The sequence below is a fragment of the Geotrypetes seraphini genome, chromosome 14, assembly GCF_902459505.1.
Source record: "Geotrypetes seraphini chromosome 14, aGeoSer1.1, whole genome shotgun sequence".
Lineage (NCBI taxonomy): Eukaryota > Metazoa > Chordata > Amphibia > Gymnophiona > Dermophiidae > Geotrypetes > Geotrypetes seraphini.
Window position 1 is genome coordinate 14,889,599 of NC_047097.1, and position 21,432 is coordinate 14,911,030.

General features: G+C 42.2%; 1 protein-coding gene across 11 annotated transcripts in view; it reads right to left on the reverse strand.

The window, feature by feature from the left end:
- Positions 1-21,432, reverse strand: part of UNC13C (unc-13 homolog C) — a 769,821-nt gene that overhangs the window by 207,787 nt on the left and 540,602 nt on the right. For all 11 annotated transcript variants that reach the window (XM_033920485.1, XM_033920487.1, XM_033920488.1 and 8 more), the window contains one exon: positions 8,325-8,458. In XM_033920485.1, coding sequence (XP_033776376.1) covers positions 8,325-8,458 — 134 coding nt within the window. The remainder of the gene's footprint in view (positions 1-8,324; positions 8,459-21,432) is intronic.

Here is a 21,432-nt window from a genome sequence, read left to right on the forward strand (position 1 = left end):
TCCCCCAGTGTCTGATTGAAGGGCCAGCTCAAGAGAAACTTTAGCAACGTTTAATTGAACTTTCTACTTTTTTTCATTCATTCTGATGGTGTTTGCACTATTAATTTTGCTGCTATTCCTATCACTAAGGATTATTTATGTTAACAAACTGTCTTTGCTCCTGAACGATGAATTGGTGATTCAGGACAGAATGCAGAGAAGAACCAAGCAAGGTTTTACTATAATTCTTTAGTAGCATGAAAATTTGTATCAGTACATCTAAAAAAATGTTACTTTTCTCCATAGCTAGCTGAAAGTCAGGTTGGAATTGTTATTATTTTACATATTTTATTAAAACAATTATTGCTTACAGATCTTTGTGATGCTAAACAAATTACACTGCAATGCACTGAAAATAATAGTTTTATTATCATTTCTGTTGCTTGGGTAATACAAGAATTCACTGAACACAAAACTGAATGAATAAATTGGAACAGTCATAGAAAACAAGATTTTAAGAAACAGCGATAGTCAAGATTCTTCAAAATACCAATGTTTTTGAGTGTTTTGGTAAACACTCAGGGCCCAATACTCAGATCATGGAAGTTAGCTGGGCTGACTCCCGAGGTCTGCACAGAGTCTGGATAATCAATGCCGGGCTGTTTTCAATGGCCGTCATTGAATATCGGGTCTATTTTGTCCACTATAAACTTACCCCCTCTTTTATGAAACTGCGCTAGCAGTTTCTAGCGCGGGGAACTGGGCTGAATGGCTCATGCTGCTCCCGACACTCATAGGAACTCTATGAGCGTCGGGAGCAGCGCGGACCATTCAGCACAGCTTTGTGCTCTCTCTGCGCTAAAATCTGCTAGCGCGGTTTCGTAGAAGAGGGGGTTAACCAGCCAAGTTGATATTCAGCCAAAGATAGGCCCAATTTGGCTGCTGAACTTACTATAGCTGACTAGTACTTTACATTTCACAGATAGCTGGCTATCTACTAAGACCTGGAGTCTTTAAATGGCACCATGATAGGCAGCCACCCACAAAAGTGGCGCCGATCATGTTGTCAATCACATGACAGCGTCAATCACATGATGGCACCATTTACAGAATCACAGCTATGTCACAGATAGGCGCCAGAAATGTAGGCCATTTCCCGTGTCATCTGTGATGAAAATCGCGACTATGGAGGCACCTACCGATATCTAAGGGCATTTCCAGCGTTAACCACAACTAGTTTACCCTGAGGCCTGAAGTAATTAATAAACAAAAAGACACATGAAACTGCATGCTTCTGCTGCTTCAACAGCTGTCCCCACTTCTGATATAGGATCCTTTTTCAGAGGAGGCAGGGCTGCCAGAGGAAACAGTAGTGGCATGCAGAAATCCAGTCCTGTACACCTTTGATGTTTAATTACTACTGCAAGCCTGGCTGAGATGGCAAAAGGAAGAAGAGAACCAGGGATTTCTTGAGCTGGTATACACTGTACTGGTACATTTTTTTCTGGCTACACATGTTTACAGCTGCTGATAGACGGGTGAGCTGGCCTCCAATCACAAACTCCCTCCTCCCCTCCCCATAGGCTCTCCCAAGGAAAACCCCTACTTGCGCCTTTCCATGCTGGTTTCAGAATCAAAATGGCTGCCTATGCTTATGACAGTCTCAAAATGGTTGCCACAGAAAGTCGCAGCAGCCATTTTGATTACAAAACCAGCATGGGCAGGACTCAGGAGCAAATGGAGGTTACTCCTGCCACAAAGAGACTGCTAGACCACTAGTGCTTATAAGGTAGGCCGGGGAGGGGGGAACTTGTTGGTCGTGGTGTGTGATATTATGATCATGGGAGGGAGGGGATAGGGGATCAAATATCAGGAAGGCAGCAGATTCAGCAGGCAGGGAAGATTTGAACAGTGACATCACTTCTAGTGCTGGAGCATCATTTCACCTTGTTCCAACACAAATTAAGCCCTATACACTACATCTGTATGCCATTTTACATGTATAATCAAATTATTTTTACACATATCAGTGGTGCCTAACCCTTCTAAAATGATTTCCTATTGCTTGTTTTTTTATACCCACCACCAGAAAGCCTTTGCATTTCTATTTTGCTACTGACTGCGTATAATTTTGTCTTTTGAGTAGTCTTTTCAGTGAAGCAAGTGCCTCCCCCTCACATCCAAAGTAATGAGTGCATTTTCACTGTTGTTTCAGTCTAATGCACAATTTTGTTTTCATTTTGTTGCCATATATATCAAAGCCTAGCTGTTCTTTGTTGTGTAACTGCATTTGACCTTGCCACTGTTAATGGAGTGTGTCGGTATAATATTTCTTGATGAATCTGGTGCTGTGTATCGTTTTTATTAAACTGTTTAGAAGTGGGGTTTGTGGGGCCCCGATTGTTGGTGGCATGTGGGCAGAAAGCTTGGGAAATGTGTTTAAATTTTCTCCCCATTTTATAGAATTCATACTTTACCTATTACAGTTGCAAGAATATTTCATTTTAATTCTACCCGCTCTTGTTTATATTTAATATGGTTTGATACACCTCCTTTCAAATTAAAATCAAAGCGGTTAACATAGTAACATAGTAAATGACAGCAGATAAAGTCCTGAACGGTCCAGCCAGTCTGCCCAACAGTCACACTCATTATATATTCACGTTTAAATTGTCTTTTCTTTAATATTTAAGGGCAATAGACCATAGAAGTCCACCCGGTACTGTCTTTAGGTTCCCACTACTGGAGTTTGCATCAAAGCCCACTCCAGCCTATCCTAACCATCCTGGCACTGACGCTTCTATCAAAGCCCTCCCCAACTCATCCTAAACCAAATCACCATATATGGGACACAGACCCTGCAGGATTGCCCAGTACCAGCCTTAGTTTGTTTAATACCATTCATTTTCTAATTAGAGATCCTCTGTGTTCATCCCATGCTTTTATGAATTATATCACCATTTTCACCTCCATATATTCCAAGCATCTACCACCTTCTCCGTGAAAAAGAATTTCCTAACGTTACTCCCACAACCTCAATTCATGCCTTCTAGTTTTACCATTTTCCTTATTCTGAAAAAGATGTGTTTCTCTATTAATACTTTTCAAGTATTTAAATGTCTGTATCATAAGAACATAAACATAAGAATTGCCATCTCCAAATCAGACCCTGGGTCCATCAAGTCCAGTGATCCGCACATGCGGAGGCCCCGCCAGGTGTACCCTGCCATAGTTTTAGTCCCCATATCACTGTATGCTTCTCAAGGGAGATGTGCATCTAATTTACCCTTACCCGTATCACTCTATGCCATTCTTAAGGAGATGTGCATCTAGTTTACCCTTAAATCCTAGAACGGTGGATTCTGCAATTACTTCCTCTGGGAGAGCATTCCAGGTGTCTACCACTCGCTGCATGAAACAGAACTTCCTGATATTCGTCCTGGACCTGTTCCCCCTCAGCTTCAGTCTATGTCCTCTTGTCCGTGTCACACTGGACATTGTAAATAACTGCTTTCCCTGCTCCATTTTGTCGAATCCTTTCAGTATTTTGAAAGTCTCGATCAGATCCCCTTGCAGTCTCCTCTTCTCAAGGGAGAACAACCCGTCTCCTAAGTCGTTCCTCGTAGTCCATACCTTTCACTAGCTTCGTTACTCATCTCTGCACCCTCTCTAGCAGTTTTATATCCTTCTTTAGGTATGGAGACCAATGCTAGACGCAGTATTCCAGGTGCGGTCTGACCATGGATCTGTAGAGCGGTATTATAACTTTTTCTGATCCACTCGTAATTCCCTTCTTTATCATGCCTAGCATTCTATTTGCTTTCTTCGCTGCTGCTGCCGCACATTGCGCCAACGGTTTCAGGGTCCTATCTATCAGTACACCCAGGTCCTTTTACTGTTCGGTCTTTCCCAGAGTTACACCTGACATACTATACTTTTGATCTTTATTTTTTCTGCCTAAATGCATCACTTTGCACTTTTCCACATTAAAATTCATCTGCCATTTATCTGCCATTCATCTGCCATCTGCCAATTGATTCAAGTTGTTCTGGAGTTCCTCGCTGTCCTTCTGCGATCTGATTGCCCGGCATAGCTTTGTGTCGTCTGCAAACTTGATGATTTCACTGGATGTTCCTTCTTCCAGGTCATTTATGAAAATATTAAATAAGATGGGTCCAAGTACTGAGCCCTGGGGTACACCGCTAGTCACTTTTTCCCATTCTGAGAACTTCCCATTTATGCCCATTCTCTGTTTTCTGTTCTCTAGCCATTTGCCTATCCATCATAGTATATCTCCCTCTATTCCATGGCCTTGTAATTTCCTGAGAAGTCTTATATGTGGAACCTTGTCGAACGCTTTCTGAAAGTCCAAGTATACAATATCCACCGGTTCTCCACTATCAATTTGTCTATTCACTTTCTCAAAAAATTGAAGTAGGTTCGTCAAACATGATTTCCCTTTCCTGAAGCGATGTTGACTGGCTCTCATCAGGTCGTGTGTGTTTAGGTGCTGGACTATGCTATTTTTGATCAGCGCCTCAACCAGGTGTCAGGTGAAAAACACGCTGGGACAAAGGCGCGAGCGGACAACTGAGCGCAGAGTGGAGGCGTGCGCCGAAGAAAAAGACTGGGGTGTGGGGGGGAACCCCCCACTTTACTTTATACAGATCGTGCCGCGTTGTGGGGGCGTTGTGGGGGGTTTGGGGGGTTGTAACCCCCCACATTTTACTGAAAACTTAACTTTTTCCCTGTTTTTAGGGAAATAGTTAAGTTTTCACTAAAATGTGGGGGGTTACAACCCCCCAAACCCCCCACAATGCCGCCGCGATCTGTATTAAGTAAAGTGGGGGGGGCTCCCCAACAAAACCCCCCATCGCAGCCCCTAAAAACAGTCTTTTTCTTTGGCGCGCGCCTCCGTCTTGCGCTCAATTGTTGGCGTGCGCCTTTGTCTTCCGCATTACTGTCTATGAACCCCTCAACCATCTTTCCAGGGACAGACATGAGACTTACAGGTCTGTAGTTGCCTGGCACTCCTCTCGATCCTTTTTTAAATATCGGCGTGATGTTCGCTATCTTCTAGTCGTCCGGTATCTGTCCTGTTTTGATTGACAGGTTGGCAAGTTTTTGCAATAGTTCTCCGATTTCAAATTTCAGTTCTTTTAGTACTCTCGGATGAATTCCGTCCGGTCCAGGAGATTTATCACTTTTAAGTTTGTCGATCTGGTGGTAAATCTGGTCCAAGTCCACTTCTACTGTCCCTCCTGTCCTCCACATAGTTCAGGTCTTCCTATCTTTTTTTGTATGTCTTTTGGCACGAGCCCCATACAATTTTTGTCGCTTTTTTCTAGACCGCTTCTGCCTTTTTTACATCTTTAGCCAGATAAGGCCTCCAAAGCTTAACATAGTACTCCAGGTGGGGCATCAACACCTCCTTTCTTCTTCTGGTTATGCCTCTTTCTTTACAGCCCAGCATCCTTCTGGCTACAGTCACCACTTTGTCACCCTGTTCCCTTGCCTTCAGATCCTTAGACACTATGACTCCAAGGTCCTTCTCTCCATCCGTGCATATCAGCCTCTCACCTCTTAGCACCTTTGGATTTCTACTCCCCAAGTGCATCACTCTGCACTTCTTCACATTGAATTATAGTTGCCAAACGTTAGACCACTCTTCTAACTTTTGCAGATCTTTCTTCAAGTTTTGTACTCCCTTCAGGGAGTCTACTCTGTTACAAATCATGGCATCATCCGCAAAAAGACAAACCTTGCCTTCTAACCCTTCAGCAATATCGCTCACAAATATATTGAACAGAATTGGACCCAACACCAATCCTTGTGCACTCCACTACTCATCTTTCCTTCCACCATGGAGCGATACAGAGGCATTATAATAATAATAGCTTTATTTATATCTCGTCATACCTTTACAGTTCAATGCAATAAAAGGTGCTGTAAGGACAACGAGGTAACATCAATTAGATTAGAGAAGGGGTAGATAGACAGTTATGAGATGGGGTGGCAAAGGGTATGAGGAAGGAACATGTAAGATGAGGTGAGTGTAGCGCAGATTTGGGGGATCAGGTAAATTTGTCAAATAGGTGGGTTTTTAGTGATTTTCTGAAAGAATGGTATGTTAGAGAGTTCAGGATTAGGTCACTTAAGGCAGTTTTCTTCAACCTTTTGACACCTATGGACTGGCGGAAATAAAATAACTATTTTGTCTGCGGACTGGCAGTTGAAGAACACTGGGCTAAGTCGTGCCCATCGCAACCCAATCTCCGCCCCAGACCCCGCCCTCATAATAGCACTTAATTGTAACACAATTTTTTCCATTCATTTTTCATATACACACACACACACACAATATAATTGGATTAACAACACATAATGGTTAACCCCAAAATTAAAATACACAAAGCACACTGTATGTTTTTCAACATTCATTCCGACCAGAAAACAGATAACCCCATGCAAATGCAGGACCAAAAACTAAAAGTACTGATATTTACAAACAAACCCTAACCGAAGGTTTTACAACACTGCCTAGCCGGAACTTGGACTTTGTGACTTAGGCCATCTAAAACCAGATCTAAGTCTACAAAAAGTATCCAAAGTGACCAGATAAGCACTGCAGACACAAAGTACAGACCCCCACGCACAGTCCCAGTGATCACTGACCCCCCCAACTACCCCCATAAAAAACATAATAACAACTTTACATATCTGTCTCCAGAACATCAGCACCTGGCAGCCTGGCATAGGAAAGCCTAGTAGAGCTGCACAGAGGTGGCTTAAGTGGTCTTGAGGGTGGGTTAGTGAACCATGGAGAGGAGGACTCAGGCCCATAAGCCACTCTAATCACTGCATTCATGGAGAAACATGTGCACCCCCCCAAAAAACAAACAAACCCTTTTGTACTGCCACATAAGTGGCTTCTGCAGCCATACGGGCTATTGGGGTGGTAGATAGGTGGGTCTAATAGATTCTGGGGGTGTTTTGGGGGGCTCACCATGACCTATAAGGGAGCTGTTGTGAGATGTTTATGTGGCACCCTTTTTGTGAAGTTCACAGCAGTGCCCACTACTCTGTTGCCATGACTCGGTATCCAGTCCCTTACTTTTCTGGCCCCTCCCACGTCCAAAAGGTCTTTACTAGGTGTTTTTGACTTGAACAAATTTTGGGACGAAAAAAGATGGACGACTTAGCGGTCTGGACGATAAGACGGCTGGATGTACAGTTGGATGATTTTCGGAAAAAAAAAATATGCTGGACGTATTTTTTGAAAAATGGACCTTTTCCCATGTCCGACTTTCGACAACTTGTGAGTTAGGCCAAAATTACTTAGACGTTTCTTTTGATTATGCCTCTCAGTGTCTAGGAAAAATGTAAACCCTTACAGAATTTCAAAATACTTTACAATTGTCAAAGCATTTTGTATGACCTTTGAAAATACATTAGTATAATGGGATTTTTCTTAGTTGATTTATAATTTGTGCTCAAAGTGTCCTATTTCAACGTCGACACATTCATGAAGCCTTTGATGCCACTGACTAAACTCCATTTTGCTAAAATGGATCTTAATGGTTTAGTAAAGCTGGATGGTGCATCATGTTTTGAAATAAACTTCTTGAATGCAGTGGCGTAGTAAGGGTGAATGGTGCCTGGGGTGGTGACACCCCTCCCCCGCCCTCTTCTCCACCCCCGCTTCTTCCCAATCCTCCCTGCCATACGTGCGCCCCCTTCTGTTCCCTTCTGACCCCTTCTTTAATTTTCCCAGCACGAGCATTACGAACTTGCTGCCTGTGTTGTATCAGCTCTTCCTCTGACATCACTTCCTAGACACAGGACCCAGAAGTGACGTCAGAGATGGCTGACACCAACCCGGGCAGCAAATTTGTGATACTGCTTATGTTGGGAAAATTAAAGAGGTATGAGGGAAGGAAAGGGGCACATGTACGTGGCAGGGGGCCGGGAAGGAACAGGGAATGGCGAGCAGGATGGGAGCTGGCGCCCTCACCAAGACAGTGCCTGGGGTGGATTGCTCCCCTCCCCCGTACTACGCCACTGTTTGAATGATTCCAGTTTTTACAGCATCTTGCAGTAACATCTAGCAATAATAGTAATAATATTTTTATATAAAATCACATTTATTTTGGGGTTATTTGGAAAAAATGGTAGTAGTCTTGGTTTTTTTTTTTCTAGACAACATGCAAGTAATTATTGTAGCAGTAGATAGGAAACCAAAGTTATGTATAATAGCACACAGATTAGACAGGTTAAAATCCAAATGATTCATGCTATCACTTTTAGATTGCAGTTTTTTAAAAGTATGGTAAAGAAGTACTTACTGATTGAGAACAGGTGTGTATGCTGTCTTATCCTCATCAATGATGGTGACCATTAGGGTAATTAGCTTTGGCCAAAATTCCAGATTCTTGATGGTTGGTCCCTGATCTTCCCGAGGGATATCTTGCTTCTTACCCTATAAATATGATTGAAAAATATAAATATTATAGTTTAATCGATATCTAACTATCAAGTCTAAAAGCTAAGTTACTCAGCATTTCATATTCTGCTCTTTTCACTGTTTTTCAGCATTATATCTGCTTAATTTCTCTTCTCCTCCTCCCTGTTTCTTACTTAAAAAAACAACAAAAAACCCCACAAAAAATAAACCCTTCTCTTTCCTTTGTTAAATCATATTTCCTCTTCCTCTTCATAGGACTAAGGGTAAGACTTATAGTCCCACCCACCCCAGGGACCACTGTTCATATATAGAGACCCAAATAATCAGGACTACTCAAATCAAGTCACTTCACAACCAATCAAAAGGTGACCTTAATTCTATGCAATCACTGTGGTGCTTTAATTTCAAGACACACTATCTGGAGGCTTAAGGCTTGCCCCATCTGTCTTTAACTTGCTAGTATTAAGGAGGAGCTCTGCAAACTTAAACAGGAATTGAATACAATTAAAGCAGCTTCCATCACTCCACAAAATCATACCAACTTACCATGTCTACCTCAAAGAATAAAACAGCCCAGGAATAAATGGATCACAGTAGGCTCAGGAAGACTGCAACATGTAACCAGAAACATCCACCTTCACTAATATTACCTCTACAAAATTTCTTTGCTCCACTAGTGCACTGCGATACTCAAGAAAACAGAAGGGAGGTGGGACTGAAACCAATGAAGGTAACTCAAGAGAACAAGCGCACCCTAAGCACAAATAAAAAATCCAAAACCAGAAAACTATTACTGTTGGGGGATTCCATCATCAGAGGCATTAACCTTGGAACACAAGGCGAGGAGACCAAAATAGTGAAATGTCTTCCAGGATCCTCAGCTACCAGGAGTTCCAGGCAAATACTGACTATAATTAAGGAAGAAACTAAGGATTTTAACACTGATGTTGTTATCCATCTGGGAACAAATGACCTGGCCAACAACTCCACACTTGCAGCACAGAAAGCTTTTCGGGAGCTTGGTGAGGGCTTGAAACCTTTTGTAAAGACTTTAGCTTTTTCTGAAATACTGCCTGCATATGGAAAGGGAGAGCAAAGAGTGAAAAACACAGAGGACTTTAATAGATGGCTCAAAGCCTGGTGTCATCAAGAAGGCTTCAGGTACATAGGAGAATGGGGAAATACATGGAAGGACAAGAAGCTATATTACACTGATGGGCTTCATATTATTACAGCAGGAAAAAGAAATCTTGCAGAGAAATTTAGATAATATGTTTCTAGGCATTTAAACTAGAAGGTGGGGGTGGTGTATGTATAAAGGACAATTATAGAGACCACCCCCGGCAAAATAAAAGATGTGATAGTAGTAAAGATTGCAACATAAACAATATCAGCAACTCATTTCTTAGCATTGCAACGGAAAGTGAAACGAAACAAAAATCTATACGAAAAGGAGATTACCACTGAAAAATAGCTGAAAAGTGATAACCACAAATGCTCGCAGTCTAAACAACAAAGTTCATGATCTGCAAGCCCTGATGTTAGAGGCAGATCTAGATATTGTTGCTATCACAGAGACATGGTTCAGTGTATCACATGGATGGGATGCAAACATACCAGGATATAATCTTTTTAGGAAGGACAGAGATGGTCAAAAAGGTGGAGGAGTAGCTCTCTATGTAAAGATCAATATCCAAGTGACTGAAATGCAAGGGACCTGGGGAGAGGAAGAAGCGATATGGATCGCTCTGAAAAGAGAAGATGGAACTTCTATCTACGTGGGTGTAGTCTACAGACCTCCGACTCAATCACAGAAAATTGATAAGGATCTGATTGTGGATATCCAAAAGTTTGGAAGGAAAGAGGAGGTGCTGCTGTTGGAAGATTTCAACCTGCTGGATGCGGACTGGAATGTGGAATGGAATGCGGAATCGGAAAGAAGTAGGGAGATTGTGGATGCCTTCAAGAGGAGAGAGTATCTCTAATGTTCGAGTGGGTATTCACCTGGGAAGTAACGATCATCAAACGGTTTGGTTTGATATAAGGGCTAAAGTGGAGAGAGGCCGCACGATACTTAAAGTCCTAGATTTCAAATGTACGGACTTTAATGCAATGGGAGAGTACCTGAAGAAAGAGTTGTTAGGATAGGAGGACATAAGAGAAGTGGAAAGACAATGGTCTAAGCTGAAAGGAGCGATAAAAATGGCTACTGACCTTTATGTGAAGAAAACAAATAAAAACAAGAGAAAAAGGAAGCTGATATGGTTCTCCAAACTAGTGGCGGAGAAAATAAAGGCGAAAGAGTTGGCATTTGTGAAATATTAAAAAACCCAAGAAGAGGAGTGCAGAAAGGACTACAGGGTGAAACTGAAAGAAGAGAAGAGAGAGATACGTCTGGCTAAAAATGTAAAAAAGGGAGACAAAAATTTTTTCAGATATATTAGTGAAAGGAGGAAGATGAAAAATGGAATTGCTAAACTAAAAGATGCTGGAAACCGATATGTGGAGAGTGATGAGGAAAAGGCAAATGTGCTAAACAAATACTTCTGTTCTGTGTTCACAGAAGAAAATCCTGGAGAAGGACCGAGATTGTTTGGCAAAGATACACGAGAAAATGGAATAGATTCTGCGCCGTTCATGAAGGAGAGTGTTTATGAGCAACTTGAAAAACTGAAGGTGGACAAAGCGATGGGACCAGACGAGATCCATCTCAGGATACTAAGGGAGCTCAGAGAGGTTCTGGCAAGTCCTATTAAAGACTTGTTCAAGAAATCTCTGGAGAGGAGAGCAGATGTGGTCCCTATTCACAAAAGTGGTCACAGGGATGAAGCAGGAAACTACAGGCCAGTGAGCCTCACTTCGGTTGTTGGAAAAATAATGGAAGTGTTGCTAAAAAAAAGGATAGTGTACTTCCTTGAATCTAATGAGTTACAGGATCCGAGGCAACGTGGCTTTACAAAAGGTAAATCGTGCCAAATGAACCTGATTGAATTTTTTGATTGGGTGACCAGAGAGCTGGATTGAGGACATATTCTAGATGTAATTTACTTAGATTTCAGCAAAGCCTTTGATACGGTTCCTCATAGGAGGCTGTTGAAGAAACTTGAAGTGCTGAAGTTAGGACCCAAAGTGGTGAACTGGGTTAGAAACTGCCTGTCGGACAGATGCCAGAGGGTGGTGGTTAATGGAAGTCACTCAGAGGAAGGAAAGGTGAGTAGTGGAGTCCCTCAGGGTTCGGTGCTGGGGCCAATCCTGTTCAATATGTATGTGAGTGACATTGCTGAAGGGCTAGAAGGAAAAGTGTGCCTTTTTGCAGATGATACCAAGATTTGTAACAGAGTAGACACCGAAGAGGGAGTGGAAAAGATGAAAGAGGATCTGCAAAAGTTAGAGAAATGGTCTAATGCCTGGCAACTAAAATTCAATGCAAAGAAATGTAGAGTAATGCATTTGGGGATTAATAATTGGAAAGAACCATATATGCTGGGAGGTGAGAAGCTGATATGCACAGACAGGGAGAGGGACCTTGGGGTGATAGTGTCCGAAGATCTAAAGGTGAAAAAACAGTGTGACAAGGTAGTGGCTGCTGCCAGAAGGATGCTGGGCTGTATAAAAAGAGGTGTAGCCAGTAGAAGGAAGAAGGTGTTGATGCCCCTGTACAGGTCATTGGTAAGGATCCACTTGGAGTATTGTGTTCAGTTTTGGAGACCGTATCTGGCGAAGGACGTAAGAAGACTTGAAGCGGTCCAGAGGAGGGTGACAAAAATGATAGGAGGCTTGTGCCAGAAGACATATGAGGAGAGACTGGAAGCCCTGAATATGTATACCCTAGAGAAAAGGAGGGACAGGGGAGATATGATTCAGACGTTCAAATACTTGAAGGGTATTAACGTAGAACAAAATATTTTCCTGAGAAAGGAAAATGGTAAAACCAGAGGACATAATTTGAGGTTGAGGGGTGGTAGATTCAGGGGCAATGTTAGGAAATTCTACTTTACGGAGAGGGTGGTGGATGCCTGGAATGCGCTCCCGAGAGAGGTGATGGAGAGGTAAATGGTGACTGATTTCAAAGAAGCGTGGGATGAACACAGAGGATCTAGAATCAGAAAATAATATTAAAAATTGAACTAAGGCCAGTACTGGGCAGACCTGCATGGTCTGTGTCTGTATATGGCCGTTTGGGGGAGGATGGGCTGGAGAGGGCTTCAATGGCTGGGAGGGTTTAGATGGGATGGAGTAGGTTTTAACAGAGATTTCGGCAGTTGGAACCCAAGCACGGTACTGAGTAGAGCTTTGGATTCTTGCCCAGAAATAGTTAAGAAGAAAAAATTAAAAAAATTTAAATTGAATCAGGTTGGGCAGACTGGATGGCCCATTTGGATCTTTATCTGCCGTCATCTACTATGTTACTATGTAAGTCTTTTAGCATACCAAAAGTTTTATGAATTACTTCTTTCCATATAAAAAATTCTAGTCTGAAAGTAAAATAAAAGTTAGGAGAGAAGATGTCAAAGGGAAAATGATAATAAAGAAGTACTGTCTCCAAACCAGGGCAAAATTCAAATTTGTCTTGTAAAAGAGGAGTCTTTCTTACTCTAAGGGTAAAGAACTATAATGGCACTGTAAGGATTAAGGAGTTTCCCTCACCAATGCAACAGTTATACCACCAGGCAGCAGGGGGTGCTAAGCAGTGATAGGATGAACTACAAATCCCAGGATGTACTGGGCTCAGCAGCTCAGAGCTGAGCCACCTTAGAGGAGGTGGAGCAATTATGCTGAGTCACAGGGTGGACCTAAGGCAGGAAGGGGAATACATGCTTTAGCCTGAAATCAGTTGAGAGAGGTCCCAGGGAGACAGATCCTCCAGAAAGAGACTTCCCAGAGGGATGAAGTCTCAGAGATAGGAAACTGTGGGTTGAATCAGAGCTCTGGGAAGAAAGAGAAAAAGCTGACAGTGTGAGAATTTTGGTATATGGCTTGCTGAGGTAAGCCCAACTTATTGTCCTGAGAATTGTAGAATATGTTCATGGGTCTGGCTAAGGACTGTTTATTTTGAAAGGAGAAACTGCTTCCTCTGAACCTAGAACAAGGCTCAGAAGAGCGAATAAAAGTTTTTTCCTTATACTGGTACTTTCCACACGTGTTTATGCTGTTTGTGTGTGTGCGCGTACAGGGTCCAGGAAAACCCAGACTGGACTCTGCCACAGGCATTTTTAAATATTCTGTTACCCCCTGATATTCAGTGGTACTTAGCCAGCTCTTTGCCAATATGTAGCAGGATAGAGCCGGCTATCTCCCGCTAAATATCTGGTTCATTAGATTGGCTGGTGATTGACTATATCATGCAAAAGAACAAAAAGATTGTGGAACAGAAGATCGGATGTACCAGTTTGTAGTTTAATAAGCATCCAAATAATTTAAAATCAATCCACAAAGAGTGTATACAGTCGCAAGTGACCCACAGGATAGAAACCAAATAATGTATACAATAAAAATGACCCATGATGTTTTGGCAAAATAAAAATGCCTTCCTCAAGGGTCTTATAGAGTCCTTGGCTGTCTTAAATATAAAAAAAACCCATAAAAGTCACAAAAAATCAAAGTAGTTAAGAGGCTAGAAACATGCAACACAGCTCAAAAGTCTCCAAAGTAGGCTGGTACATCCGATCTTCTGTTCCACCATCTTTTTGTTGTTCTGCTGCTCCATTTCCTTCGTGGAACCTTTTGGTACTATTTAGATTTTGTTCTTTCGGCTATGTCACGCAACGTAGCCGGTCACTGCCAATATTCAGCGGCTGGCCAGCTAAGGCTAGTGGCTAAATAGACCCGCCTAAAAAGCAGGTTTGTCTTTTGTAGTTTTGCCTTAGCCAGCCAGCTGCTGCAATATCAGCTTGGCTGGCTAAATCCTTGGTGGCAAACATTCACCCAGATACAGCCCTGGCATTGAATATCCGAGATCACCATGGACCGTGGTAAGCAGCAGGGCTGCTTCACGTGGTCTGAATATCAGGGCCTTAGGGTTTTTTTTTGCTAAATGGTCCCAATCTGCAATAGAAATGAATCATGCTAAATTAAACAGAATATATGAAAATATCACCAGACCTAACGTCACCCTCTTCCATCTCTCTCTTTTCTCATCATACTTCAGACCACTAATTGGGTGCATATGAAGTGACTCTACAATTAGGGGATTTCTAACAGTGTAACATATAGAGCATTAGGAAAATGGAGACTGTGGACGCAACAGTCATTTTCTTGGAGGCCTTTTTACTAAGCTGCGTTAGGCACAAACAGTTGTGAATGTAAGAAACGTGGCTACATAACTGAGAATGTTTTCGCTTATGGGTATGCCTCTTTGGAGTAAGTTGACTGGCCAATTGAAGTTTTGCACTGATCATTACAGCTTTAAGAAATCCATAAAAATGCTTATTTGTGAACTATTTCCTTAGAAGCTGCTTTGGTTTTTTTCTGCAATGTTGTATTCAGAAGGCTTTTTTTAGGTTGCACTTTTATCACTTGTAGGAAGTGTATGGAGCAATTGTAATTGTTAATTGTAAGACCTATGTCTATTATTATTATTTTTTATTTTAGTATTTATATGGTGCTTATAGCCTAAGCGGTTTATATTCAGGTACTCAAGCATTTTCCCTATCTGTCCTGGTGGGCTCACAGTCTATGTACCAGGGTCAAAAGGTATGCCATATGCACCAGAAGAACATGTATTTGCAAGGAAGTGTAAATGTTATATGGAAACTGCTGAGATTCCAGGCAGTATATACATTTTTTAAAATAAATAAATAAATGAGTAACAGCTTACAATGATATACTAAGGGACACACGTAGGCAGTGGTCTCCAACACGTGGCCCCTGAAGTCCTCCACTGAAGCCCCCAAACAGTTGGCTAAAATATTCTTCAAATCCTGGAAACGCATTAATTTCAGTCTTGCCTACTTGATATAGTGACTGCAAATGTTTATTAAAATTCTTGCAATACCGCTTAAAACTATAAATTAGAACAAAGCGGTTTACAAAATAATATAATATAATAATAAAGAAAGCTCAATGAGACATAGCAGGAACAATCATATGCAGACAGTACCTAGTAATTTAGGCTGTCAAGTCTAGAGAGAAGGCTAACTTAAAATAATGTGATTTTAAACTCCTTTTAAACCTTACCAAAGATTCTTCTTTTCTCAATTCTATTGGCAAGCTAATCCACAAGACTGGTACTAGATAGAAAAAAGCATTCTTATCATCTAAAGATCTTAATTGCTGTGGAGCATAGAACATCACCAAGGAAGACAGATATGGAGGTTGAAGTTCAAACAAAGCTTTATGTGCTAGTATCAGAATCTTAAATTTTATTCTAAATTCCGTAGGTAATCAATGATATTTTATATACAACTAGTTTTTTAGCCCGTTACATTAACGGGTGCTAGAAAAGATGTGTAGACTTAGGCATTCATTTCTTTCTTTCTGTCTGTCTGTCTCTCTCCCTGCCCCCTTTTTTCTTTCTGTCTGTCTTTCTTTCTGTCTCACTCCCTGGCCCCCCTGTCTGTCTGTCTTTCTGTCTCACTCCCTGGCCCCCTGTCTGTCTGTCTTTTTTTATTTCTGTCTCTCTCCCCGTCTGTCTTCCCTTCACTCTTACTTTTACCTCCCACCTGTCCAGAAGCACCCCTTCCCTGCTCCCCCTGTCCAGCAGTAGCCCTTCTCCCTTACTTTTACCTCCCCCTGTACAATAGTATCCCTTCTCCCTTCCCCCTGTCCAGCATCTGGTAGGCCGGGCAGCCTCAGGGCTTTTGTTAGGCCGGCCCGCCTCACATTATTGAAGTGGGCCAACCTAGCAAATGCCCTGCGGCCACACAGCTCCATAGGAGTGACAGAATGGGGCCAGTCATCAGCGAGGAAGGAGGAGGCTGAGAAGCAGTAATGCCGAATCCAACACTATTGTCTCTATTCCGCACCCGTCTCGGCAGCAGGGGCCCTTGGTTACCGAGTTTGGGCCCCCAGCGAGGCAGCAGGTCTGTAGGGCGGCGTTGGGGTCTTGGAGTTTGTTGCTGCTTTTGGTTAAAGATGAAGCTGATGGGGGAAGGGGGAGAGCCCGGCTTGCTGCCGGAGGCTTTATTCCAATAGCCATCTTTCCTCTTGGGGCAGGAACATTGCTGGGGAAACCGCCGCATGCATCACAAACTGCCGCAGGCTCCTACTGCGCATGCAGGGGCATGGAGCCACGGATCACATAAGAACATAAGAATTGCTGCTGCTGGGTCAGACCAGTGGTCCATCACGCTCAGCAGTCCGCTTATGTGGCGGCCCCCAGATCAAAGACCAGTGCTCTAAAATGAGTCCAGCCTCACCTGTGTACATCCCAGTTAAGCAGGAACTTGTCCAGCTTAGTCTTGAAACCCTGGAGGGTGTTTTCCCCTACAATAGACTCCGGAAGAGCGTTCCAGCTCTCCACCACTCTCTGGGTGAAGAAGAACTTCCTTACGTTTGTACGGAATCTATCCTCTTTCAACTTTAGGGAGTGCCCTCTCTTTCTCCCTACCTTGGAGAGGGTGAACAATCTGTCTTTATCTACTAAGTCTATTCCCTTCAGTATTTTGAATGTTTCGATCATGTCCCCTCTCAGTCTTCTCTTTTCAAGGGAGAAAAGGCCCAGTTTCTCCAATCTCTCACTGTACGGCGACTCCTCCAGCCCCTTAACCATTTTAGTCACTCTTCTCTGGACCCTTTCGAGTAGTACCGTGTCTTTCTTCATGTACGGTGACCAGTGCTGGATCACAGCCGCAGTGAGATTGAAGTGCGCTAAGGGTTTTATTATAGGGGATATATGATGTAATATGATCTTACATTCTCACTTTAGCAATAAACGAATCGCCGTATTCTATAATGTCTGTAATATGTTATTTAGGTGACATATTTATGGAATTTGCTATTGTTGATAATCTAAAATAACATGAGTATTGAAAATATATCCATGGAGTGTTATAAGAATATATATATACCCGGATGTTTCAAAATGGACTCAGACCAGAAGGAAAGAATTCCTTACATACCGGGAAAAAGTTGTATCATTAGGAGCCTCTTTTCAGTTAAGATTTCCTTGTAAATGTTTTGTTGTATTTCAAAACAATAGATATATTTTTTATGATTCACATCAATTACGTTTCTTTTTAGAAGGAAAAGGAGTTTCATTTGCACCATAGTGATTTTCGGTGTAACTCAAGTCTACTATTTTAGCCATCGGTTTTCACTTAATTTCCTTTTAATTTGCAATATGTGATCTTTCCTGGAAGAATTTCCTTCTTTGTCTCCTCCCTCCTTTATTATTGAGGACTATGTTTTAAAAAAAGTATGGGTTTCTTCTTTTTTGTTATATCATATTGACCCAATAGGAAAATGGACTTATTTTGTATTACCTTTTTGACTTATTTTGTTCATTAATAGAAATATTGGATGTACTAATATCGTATGTTGCCTGTTAAGCACAATTATTGTTTATTTAAAAAAAAAAAAAGAATCAATATCAGTATTAATGTTTAATGCTTAATACCCAGTCTGAACGAACAGGTCAAGGCGGTTTACAAAATTATTAAGTATGTGTACACTTGAAATCTTTTGGTGACCCTTGGAGCTTTCTCATGTTCACACTGCAGCCCTTTACATGAAAAGTTTGGAGACCACTGCGCTAAAGTGTCTTGCAGTAACTGCCAAATTAGACTTATTAATCCAGGTGCTAAAAGTTACTGTTTTGGGGAGAGTGCATGGCAGCGGAGAATGGGTGTTCATGTGCTATGCAATTAGCACATCCACATTAGGGCAAACTAACTGGTTAGTACAGGATTGCTCTGTGAACCCAAAATGGATGATGGTTACGAGATGGCTGAGGGGAGATATGATTGAAGTCTACAAAATCTTGAGTGGTGTAGAACAGGTACAAGTGGATCAAATTTTTTTTTTTTTACTCCTTCAAAAATTATAAAGACTAAGGGACACCTAATGAAGTTACAAGGAAATACTTGTAAAACTAATAGGAGGAAATATTTTTTCTCTCAGAGAATAATTAAGCTCTGGAACACGTTGCCAGAAGATATGATAAGTGTGGTCAATGTAGCTTGTTTTAAGAAAGGTTTGGACAGGTTCCTGGAGAAAAAGTCCACAGTCTGCTATTGAGACAGACATGGGGAAGCCACTGATTGTCTTGAATCAGTAGCATGGAATGTTGCTACTCTTTGAGATTCTGCATGGAATCTTGATACTCCTTAATGTTGCTACTATTTGGGATTTTGAAAGGTACTAGTGACCTGGACTGGCCACCATGAAGACTGGGCTAGATGGACCATTGGTCTGACATAGTAAGGTTATTTCTATGTTCTTAGTAGACTTACGGTAGTAGTTAAAGACAGGTTGTTCACCCTCTCCAAGGTAGGGAGAACGAGAGGGCACTCTCTAAAATTGAAAGGGGATAAATTCCGTACAAACATAAGGAAGTTCTTCTTCATCCAGAGAGTGGTAGAAAACTGGAACGCTCTTCCGGAGTCTGTCATAGGGGAAAACACCCTCCAGAGATTCAAGACAAAGTTAGACAAGTTCCTGCTGAACCAGAACGTACGCAGGTAGGGCTAGTCTCAGTTAGGGTGCTGGCCTTTGACCTAGGGGTCGCTGCATGAGCAGACTGCTGGGCACGATGGATCACTGGTCTGACCCAGCAGCGCCAATTCTTATGTTCTTATGTTCATTTAATATTTTTAATGGCCACATTCTAATAGCAACACTAATACACATTAATTAAAAAAATATAGAAAATCAGCCTTTTTATGACTGTGGTAAAAATGGCCTTAGTGTACATGAAAAACCTGAGCAAGGGCGCTAAGGCTTCTTTTTGCTGCAGCTTAGTAAAAGGACTCCTTCATTTCTAGTCAATCTAACAAAAATCTGAACAATATAGTGACATATCTGTGAATCAATATTCCTCTTTGCACTCTTTACTGCTTAGCTGACATATATGAGCTGAAAGAGACAGTATATCTCTTTAAACAGGCCCACACAATCATTATAAATTAATGAAATGCTGTCTTTATGTCAATTAAATTACATCCACTGAAAGAGAATATGGAAAGTTGGAAAGAGCTCTGGAATTTCCACAAGAAGGAACAAAATGATTTTTTATGTGCAGCAGAGTATTACATACACTTAATATTAATCTGCAGTTTGCATGAATAATTGAATCCCAATACAACTTCCACCTTTAGTATAGCTTCCCTTCTCTTCCCTCAGAAACCGGAAGTTATGTCCGGGGGGGGGAGGAGAAGGGAAGCCGGCACGCACATGTTGAGAGCCCTGAAGCAAGCGTTCGCTACGGGCTAAGGCGGGAGACAGGTTAGTGAAGCATTTCCTCTTCTTGCTGCCGGGTCCTGCCTACTTTCTGTTTCCGCGAAGGCAGGACCCGGCAGCAAGAAGAGGAAATGCTTCACTAACCTGTCTCCCGCCTTAGCCCGTAGCGAACGCTTGCTTCAGGGCTCTCAACATGTGCGTGCCGGCTTCCCTTCTCCTCCCCCCCCCGGACATAACTTCCGGTTTCTGAGGGAAGAGAAGGGAAGCTATACTAAAGGTGGAAGTTGTATTGGGATTCAATTATTCATGCAAACTGCAGATTAATATTAAGTGTATGTAATACTCTGCTGCACATAAAAAATCATTTTATGTGCAGCATAGGTCTATCGCGATTTTGGGCCGATCAGCCTTCCTCTCCCTGACGGCAGAATTGACGTCGGGGAGAGGAATGCTGGTCGACCGAAGCAGGAAGAGCTTGGGGCGTCGTCGGCTTTCGGGCCTGTTATTGGTGACGGTTTGGGTCCTGGTCCCCGATGGCAGTTGGAAGTGGCTTGGGGGGAGGGCAGGGAGAAAGAAAGAAAAAGGGCAGGCAGGGAGACAAAAGGAAAGAAGAGAAACAGAAAAAAAAGAAAGGGAGGCAGAGAGAAAGAAAGGTCAGGGAGAGAGGAAGGAAAAGTTGGGGGAGGGAACGAGGTCTGGAGAAGAGGCAGCATACAGGCTAAAAGAAGGGAAGAAAGATTGGATGCACAGTCAGAAGAAGAAAGTGCAACCAGAGACTCATGAAATCACCAGACAAGGTAGGAAAAATGATTTTATTTTAAATTTAGTGATCAAAATGTGTCTGAATTTATTTCTGCTGTCTATATTTTACACTAAGGTCCCCTTTTACTAAACCGCAATAGAGTTTTTTAGCGCAGGGAACCTATGAGCGTCGAGAGCAGCGCTGGGCATTCAGCGCAGCTCCCTGCGCTAAAGAATGCTATTGTGGTTTAGTAAAAAGGGAGGGAGTGAGTATTTGTCTATTTTTGTATGGTTGTTACTGAGGTGACAGTGCATAGAGTCATCTGCTTTGACCTCTTTGAAAAACCCCCGGAATAGGAATGATAATTAACAATTCTATGCGTACAGTGTGCGTTGTGTTTTTTTAAAATTTTATTGTTGGTAGATCATTTTGACTTGGTCATTTTAAAAGTAGCTCGCAAGCCCAAAAAGTGTGGGCACCCCTGGTCTAATGCCTGGCAACTAAAATTCAATGCAAAGAAATGCAGAGTAATGCATTTGGGGATTAATAATCGGAAAGAACCATATATGCTAGGAGAAGAGAAGCTGATATGCACGGATGGGGAGACGGACCTTGGGGTGATAGTGTCCGAAGATCTAAAGGCGAAAAAACAGTGTGACAAGGCAGTGGCTGCTGCCAGAAGAATGCTGGGCTGTATAAAGAGAGGCGTAGCCAGTAGAAGGAAGAAGGTGTTGATGCCCCTGTACAGGTCATTGGTAAGGCCCCACTTGAAGTATTGTGTTCAGTTTTGGAGACCGTATCTGGCGAAGGACGTAAGAAGACTTGAAGCGGTCCAGAAGAGGGCGACGAAAATGATAGGAGGCTTGTGCCAGAAGACGTATGAGGAGAGACTGGAAGCCCTGAATATCTA